The sequence below is a fragment of the Berghia stephanieae genome, chromosome 9 (genome assembly GCF_034508935.2).
Source record: "Berghia stephanieae isolate SIO BIC M18660-M18661 chromosome 9, UCSD_Bste_1.3, whole genome shotgun sequence".
NCBI classification, from domain to species: Eukaryota; Metazoa; Mollusca; class Gastropoda; order Nudibranchia; family Aeolidiidae; genus Berghia; species Berghia stephanieae.
In genome coordinates this window covers 29,246,985-29,255,852 of record NC_088368.1, presented here as the reverse complement: position 1 = coordinate 29,255,852, position 8,868 = coordinate 29,246,985, and the positions used below count along the sequence as shown (strand labels likewise).

General features: G+C 34.0%; 2 protein-coding genes across 2 annotated transcripts in view; both read left to right on the top strand.

Annotated features, from left to right (window-relative positions):
- LOC144980015 (sulfotransferase 1 family member D1-like) overlaps nt 1–2,467 on the top strand; it is a 15,038-nt gene extending 12,571 nt beyond the window's left edge. Inside the window, exon 4 of the mRNA XM_078927451.1 lies at nt 2,384–2,467. Within this exon, the coding sequence (XP_078783577.1) occupies nt 2,384–2,416 (33 nt within the window). The 3' untranslated portion in view covers nt 2,417–2,467. The remainder of the gene's footprint in view (nt 1–2,383) is intronic.
- Nucleotides 2,423–8,868, top strand: part of LOC144980014 (spectrin alpha chain-like) — a 35,679-nt gene continuing 29,233 nt past the window's right edge. Inside the window, exons 1-3 of the mRNA XM_078927450.1 lie at nt 2,423–2,557; nt 4,575–7,448; nt 8,514–8,623. Of these exons, the coding sequence (XP_078783576.1) occupies nt 2,423–2,557; nt 4,575–7,448; nt 8,514–8,623 (3,119 nt within the window). The remainder of the gene's footprint in view (nt 2,558–4,574; nt 7,449–8,513; nt 8,624–8,868) is intronic.

The following is an 8,868-nucleotide window of genomic DNA, read 5'->3' as shown; positions in this document are numbered from 1 at the left end:
GGTTACACAGAGTTTGTGTGTTGGTCCGTTATACTTCCGGATGGCAATGTTGTGAACTCCTTGGCCAAGCGCATTCTATCTATAGATGGAAATTGGAATAAAATGTATTAAAAATGAACATGTACATAGATAGTTTTATCCAACTACCATTTACATGCAAAAACTAAAAACAATAACTTTGATACTACGCCTATAGATAGTTCGAAGATGACGTCACTCAGGACTTTGTTATTGTTTTCTGCCATCCACGTTTATGAGTAATTCTCACTAAACTGTAATAACCAGACTATAAACGATCATGGTTACACACAGTTTTGTGTGTTGGCTTTTTTCAGATCTTTACCATATGCGGCCATGTGGTCGAGCTGTATGATTCTCGCTTTCGGAACGGAAGGTCCTGGGTTCGAGCCTCGCTTGGCGCATAGTTGAGTGTTTGGAAAAGACTCTTTACTCATATTCTCTCACCGTACACAGGTGTAAAATGAGTACCTAAATAAGTTAACAACGTTGTTTATGTCCGAAAAAAAATTGTAATATCGCCTAACAGGCGTCATGTCTCGTTCTGTTACGTGTTGCTGTTGGTCAAGGACCCCTTGTAAAGCGCTTTGAGCACGTTTAGTGGATATTGCTCCATGTAAAAGCTCAAGTTTTATTACGCGTTAGATTATCATACTCGTGAATATTTTGTGCGAAGTCGGATACATAAAACGTACTTTCACAGATCGGCTAACGAACTAGAACTTTGTTATTGAGAAATCGATAATCGATTCAATATTATATTATAACACTATACACCCCTTTACAGAATTCATGGTTGATTGATTTATCTTATTGATTTCCCATTCATGACTTTGATGTGTTTATTCAATTTGATAATGCACAGATTAGTTCTTTAAATAGTTTTCTTAAGTACTGAACGCCTAGGGAGTTGGAGCTTGTCCAAGTTGCAATAGAGATATGGAAATTTTATTAAAGAAAATATAAAATAAGTGGTATATTAATAATTTGTATTCAGTAGGAATTGGCTAACTAACACGTTATTGGAGCGACGCATCGGCACGCGACTTAATCCCTATGTTTGATCTGACGGAAAGTACTCGTACTTTGCACTTTGCCGGTTTTCTACAGTCATTTATTGGTACCGTTGTTAGTGTTGTCATATTTGGGTTAATAAGGTAGAAGAAAATGTTAATTCTTATAATGTTGATGAAGATGATGATGATGATGATGATGATGATGAGGATTATGGTGATAGTGATAATAATAATAATGATAGTAGTAATGATAATAATATTAATGGTGGTTATGATGATGATGATGATGATGATGATGATGATGATGATGATGATGATGATGATGATGATGATGATGATGATGTTGATGATAACTATTATTATGGTAATAATAATAATAATAATAATAATAATAATAATAATAATAATAATAATAATAATAATAATAATAATAATAGTAATAATAATAACGATATATAATAATAATAATAATAATAATAATAATAATAATAATAATAATAATAATAATAATAATAATAATAATAATAATATAATAATAATAATAATAATAATAATAATAATAATAATAATATAATAATAATAATAATAATAATTATTATTATTATTATTATTATTATTATTATTATTATTATTATTATTATTATTATTATTATTATTATCATTATTATTATTATTATTATGATGATGATGATGATGATGAATGATGATGGTGATGATGATGATGATCATGACGATAAAGATTATTATTATTGTTATTATTATTATTATTATTATTATTATTATTATTATTATTGTTATTATTATTATTATTATTATTATTATTATTATTATTATTATTATTATTATTATTATTATTATTATTATTATTATTACTATTATTATTATTATTATTATTATTATTATTATTATTACTATTATTATTATCATCATCATCATTATTATCATTATTTTTATCATAATAAAAACTAGATAAATTCAGTCCATTGGCCTTATGACTCTAGTAAAAGGCAATTTTCATTCTTTGTTTAGCCCTACAACTCTGTTGAGTAACAGACTTGTCCGGAAACCGGTGGGTAGAATTCATATCTGCTTAGCATCAAATGACCTAATTCCAAATTTGTAAAAAAATGTATAATAGACCATCCTATTCCGTAGGTGACAGACACTGTTTAGTTTTCGATTCAAAAAACATTTTAAAATACACCCCCGCCCCCCCCCAAATAAAAACAAAACTAACCTAATACAAACAAACAAACAAACAAACAAACAAACACACACGCACACAAGAAAACTTAGACTTCACTTTCAACTGACTATTTGAAGTTCTTATCTTCTTTTTATTTTTAAATAAAATCTTCATCAGAGTTCACGTGATATTGTGACACAATATGGCATCTACAACAACGCATGACCAGAGTATCCGCCATCTTTACAATGCACATCCGGCTGACGTCAGATTCCGTCACTATGACAACCGTCTGGACTGGATTATGGACATACCGGACCCTGCTGCTGAAAAGATTGTAAGTGTTTTTATTAGTATGAAAGTAATGACTAAGTTCCAATGATCTTAAAAAAAAACACAGAAAGAAAAAAACAAAACAAAGAAAAGCAAAACAAAACAAACAACCCCCGCCTCCCAAGAAGAAAAGAACAAAACCAAATCAAAACAAAAATAAATCAACAAAAACTATAAAGAGAAAACAACACATACCCCCCTCTCTTCTCTTCTCTCTCTCTCTCTCTCTCTCTCTCTCTCTCTCTCTCTCTCTCTCTCTCTCTCTCTCTCTCTCTCTCTCTCTCTCTCTCTCTCTCTCTCTCTAAACAAATAAAAAAGTTTAAAAAAAAAAAACCAGCTGAAATATATGGGAAAAAAAAACAAAATAAAGATTTCTCAGATATCACGGTACTTCATGGAAAGTTAGTCGAAATTAAAAATAAATAAATGAGCAATGTAATGTTTGTTATGAATTCAGTAATGATAGGACCCAATGGGAATTTTGATAGTTCGCTTGCTAGGGTCATCCCTTATAAAGAAAAATCAATGCATTGACTTTTTTAAAAAGTCTGACCCTTCTGGTCATTCATCAGTGATTGAGTAACTGGATCTGTCCGATGTGGCGGAACCGACTTTGTGATACATTATCGTCCCATCCATAGAATGTAACCAATTTATATCGTCTATTTAACGCTACTTCAACCAGAATTAACTCAGGGACCATAGGTCTCATCGCGCCAAAAGACTAGAAAGAGCGAACTTAATTATAACAATGGAGCCTTGCTTGTTTAATATGCAAGGTGCGTATACTTTTGAAGCATTTTATTGAGCTTTTTGACTGATGTAGCATAATAGCATCACCTTGTAGCACGATGGACAACATAGAGAGTGAATTTTTTTCTGCGTCTATTTCAGCATTCTGAAGTTTAAATTTAACTCAAAATATTAATATATCAAGAAATTGTTGAAAGTCTAGAGTCTAGCCTAAAGCGAAAAGTAGGCTTTGGCTCTTAATCTTTTTTGCTCTATTTTAATGAATTCGACCGGTGTCGATTTTTGTCCTCTCTGGTCACGTTTCTTCAAATAAGATCACTCAGCTTACTTATAAACAGAGACCCACAGTCGTATTGTTGAATTAAGGTATGGAAATGTAGTGGTTCATTATTACTTATATTCTTTCCAAGTTTCGAATACCGGATTTGGCCAGTAAGAACTTAAATATCTATGCTACCGAACACTTACAAATTACGTTTTTAATTTAAGATTTTGGCTAGAAAGCTCGTCTTCAAATATCGATCAATATTTGTGGGACGAGTTTTCTGACCAAAATTTTAAGTACGTGTACAGCACGGATAATTATCATGAACTGCCAGGTCTGTTGTAGATATAAGCAGCCTTGACTTTCGAATCCTATAATTTGTCATTTCCATTGCGAAAGAAGGAAACGGTTCTTGTCTATCCTTCATAATGTGTCCATCTTCGTAGACTTTGAGTTTAGATCACTCATTGCTTTCAACATAGTATTTGGATATTGACAAGTTAATGTGACCCACCGTGTCACAATGGTATTATGTCGGGATGAACAGTGTGTTGAATATTGAATTGAATTCATATTCACGAGCATAAACTTGGGGTTAATTTCTATTCATTATGGTAGCGAATGAATTCAATTTCGTAAATAACTAAAGAAAGACAAACTCAAAACTTATATTTCTTATCACCTTAATTAATTCTAAATCACGTTTCATAGTCCAATTTTATACGGTGGGCCATGACATTGTAGCTACAACTCATGAATCTTTGTTCTTTACAATTTATACGCTCTTAACAGAGTTTTATCAGATTCAACACGCATCATAATTTCTTAATTAAAAAATAAAATAAACTAAGCTACTCAATTCGCCCCTAATCTAAACCCTTTTAAAATGTATGATGTCATCATTATTTATTAATTAACAGTCAAAGTAAATGTCTTTTTGTTTCTTCTTAGAAATAGATAAACTCATTTCTTTCTTTCTTTTTTTATGTCTCTCTATTCACAGGAAAAAGAACAGCTGAAGTTGAAAAACAAGTTTAACGAGTATGTTTCAGAATATAACACTCACCTTCCGAAGGCGCCTGCATTTCGTCAAGCCTCTCTAGAGGAGGTAAAACAGATCACAGCCCGTCTCACTCAGCCAACAATCGCGTCTTCTTTACACAAGAGTACGCCTGTTGATAGGCGTAAAACAGCGGTAGGAAGAATAAGAAGAAGTCCAAGAGCGATATCAGCAAGAAGGATACTCCCCAATAGAGAAGATGGAGTTGTAAAGAATCTCAAGCAATTCAGACTAGATCAAGAGCGAAAAGATGATGGCCATGATATAGAGAATGATGGCAATGGTTATATGAGTGATAGCACTAAGGCAAATACAAACTTGAAATTGAGAGACAACGGTGAAAAGGTAAACGATAATGACAAGGTTCAAAGCATTATTGGAAATGGCGATTATCAAGAAGACAAAGGCAGACAAAATGTGCCTAATAACACCCACACTGAAATCCAAGATGAAAGCCCTCAAAGCAGGAAGATGGTTGACTCACCTGGAAATGATAACAGTGATGACAGTCATTATAACATGAGCCAGGAAAGTCTTACAGAAAATAACAAAAAGCAAAGCGATTTTAATGATCTCATTGGGTGTGAAAACGAGAAAAGAGCAACAGACTGCAGTAGTCGTTTAAGTAATACAGGCAATAGTAATGAAAATAAATCAAATCAATCTTACAAATCAAGACAAAATAGAAAGAAGATTACTTTGCACAACGAAATAATGCAGCTGAAATCGCCTCAACCGAACAGAATTAAGCAGCAAAACAACAGCAACTCTCCGAATCCAGAAAAACGGAAACTGGGAAATAGAGGACGACTGCATAACAGGTTGATATATTCTCCTTATAATGAATCACCTCCAACATTGGGTGGTTACACACCAAAATCCTTTGAATATAAGCCAATTTTTTCTAGAAAACTGCGACTCAGTCAAAACGCTCCACCTGAAAACAGCTCTAACAGTTTAAATCGAGACTATGAGTTCAAGTTAACCATGCAGAAACCACAGACAAAGGACGAGAGCAATCGTAACAGTCAAAGATATTTTCGATGTAAAAGTGCGCCTACTTACAGCGGATACAGAGAAAAATATTCTCCTAGTGGAAAATTCAGCACACCAAGAGGGAAGGAAAATGACAGTCCAAATGATAAAAATGAAAACAAAGACATCCAGAGACAAAGACACATAGATTCCCAGTTTCAAAGAACTAAAAGTTACACACCTTCTCTCGACAGTGACTCCTTAGTTTGTTCGGTAAAAAACCCTTACGGAAGTCGATTGTGCTCAGCATCTGGTGATAAAAGATCTAATAACAATAAACAATTTCCCTCAAGTGAAAAAGTGCAGAGAATAAATTCCAGACTATCAGTCTCCACCACGACTAAGAACATTAGAGATCGAATGAGATGTGGTCCAGATAATCACAAAGATCTCATGAATCCTGTTAAAGTCGTCCGCGAAGAAATGATAAGATCACGTCTATGTAATAGTCGTATTTCTCTGAATGGGAATCCTGATGTCGAGAAAGAATGCAGAGAAGAGGCGAGCGATGGAAGAATTACAAATAAAAACGATGAAATTAAGACAATGAACAATGACAAGAAGAGAAGTCAGGATAAGGAAAAAATATTTAATTCAAAAGTCCGAAATACCAAAACAAAAAGAAAAAATGCAGCAAGTGCTGGAGAGAAGAATTTGATTACTGCTACTACAGTTTTAAACGGAGGGAAGGAACCGTCAGAATTAAATAAATTAAATGCTAATACCGATAACCGAAGAAATGAATCAGATGTTAAGGAATCGCTGACGAAACCACAAAACAATGAGCTCAATTTAGAAGATAAACTGAAAACGGATGATAATGATTTAGTACGTCACAAAGATTATTCCCGATCATCGTCATTATCCAAATCTGGGTCGAGGTCAAGGTCTAGATCAAGATCATCTTCAACAACTAGATCTATACCGAGACTATCATTAAGGTCATGGTCATCAACGTCGTCCTCGAGGTCTAGATCTGGATCATCATCTAAATCAAGAACCAGATTATCAAGTAAAATACACAAATCTAGGTCAAAGTTAAAATACCGATCTGATGGGACATCTATGTCGAGGTCAACCTCAAGATCTGAAAAACGATCTTCCAAAGCGTCAAAGTCTAAGACAAAATTAAGGTCTTATAATAGATCATCATCGTCATCATCATCATCATCATCATCATCGTCGAGATCCAGATCTAAGCCACAACCAAGAAAAAAAACCAAATCAAGAAACAGAACAAAACGAAATGATATACAACAGTCTATGACAAATAGCGTTGGTAATGCAACAATTAGTTCCCGTTTTCAAGACAGGCAAGAAACTGAACAGGACAACCAATTTATCAACAAGGAAGAGCAAGACCAAAACAACGATGTCACCGCAACTGGTGACAACAAAACTATAATAAATAAAAAGGATGATAATACCAATGGCAATGATAGTTTAAAACACTATAATAATGAGAATAGGAGAGAATCAGAACATAAAGATATTAAGATTGCTTCAGAAAATCACCATGATATCGAGTCAACACCCGACCCTGACGACGAGTTAAACCATGACGAAGTCATATCTCGACAACGGAAATTTAATAAAGATAGTGACAAGCAACAGAATCTAGAGGAGCACGGAGATCATCTTGCTATTAAACATGAAAAAGTTTCCCAAAAAGATGCTCAATCCCCTGGTGAGAAAGCTGACGAAGACAATGGTCTGCAGTCCCTACAACAAAAGGAACAAGAACAGCAAAAGCCAGAGAAAGAGAATCAACAGCAACAACAGGTAACCAATATGATTATTATTATAAAACTGGCTTAATAATAGAATGGAGACGTCATCCAAACAAACGCGCAATTAAGAGGGCATCAACCTTTCTCAGTTCAATTTTTCTCAATAACATTTATGAATCTGTTTTGTCTGGCATTGTATAATACACAACATTTCCGTAGTTTTTAATTGCAAAAGCGTTTGCTCCTCACTTTTTCACATACTATTTTTTCTTATATAAAAAGTAGTCCTTCAGAGCCATTAGGCACAGGGAGCTGGAGCTTATCCCGATTTCTATAGCATGAAACGAACAATAGCACTTGCTTGCTACCCTTTGGAAAGGCGCGAATCTATCGCACACTACTTTCCACCAGACCTAACAGACCCAACTACCCAATCACTGCTGGTTGGACAGGTTTGGTCAGAAAAAAATCTTGACTGCACTCTGGATCGATCTCGGTCCCATTGCATGTGAAGCGAGTGCTCTACCAACTGAGCTCTCGGGACCCCCTTTTTCTTATATACTATGAGTTTTCGATTTCAGATTTGAAATATGATTACACCTCCGTTGTCAAAGTGACAAAATAAGGAGCAGTCACTGGTGTAGGATAAAAATATGAAAAGTGTGTATGAAACAGTGACAAAGATATGAAAAGTGTGTATGAAACAGTGACAGAGATAAAAATATCAACAACAACAAAAAAATCATCCCAAAAAGTCAGTCTGCCTCGATTGCTATGTCTGCAACTTTTTCATTCACGCTATTTAAAACTAAGTTATATAAAAAAAATAATAGTATAGATTTATAGTGCGCCAAACATCCCTTCATCTGGAAGGCTCTGGAGGCATAACATAGATTAAGCACTAACCCACTACACGAACAACGCTAATTATACAAATACTCAAAAGAAAGCCTGTCGGAATAAGAATGTCTTCAATCGATACTTGAATTTCTCTAGTGAAGACGAAGAACGTATCTCAAGTGGTCGCAAATTCCACAACCTTGTACCAGTATGCTGAAGTTATATTATGCTGAATCATATTAAATCGTTTCATTTTTTTTCTTTGTCAACGCAATAGGATATTACCCAAGTCAAGAATGGCCTGGTTGAAGAACTTACAGATATAAAAGTGGAGGATCCTGAGAGCCTGATGGGCAAGGAACTCACCCTTGATGTGAAATATGCATTGTAAGATGAGTTGAAAATATTTTTGAGATGGAAATTAAAACATTTTGCAATGTGCGTGCCGATACTTACTCTTTATTTATTAAGTAGCTTTGTCAGGATACATGAAAGCTTACTTTATCTCATATAAGCTAAGAGGATACATTTAATTACACTGCTATTTATGGAGAACCTGGACTCGAGATCCACATTTAGCGTTTTACTACAGCATCAATTTGAACCCCTGCTATTTACCATACATAAATTAA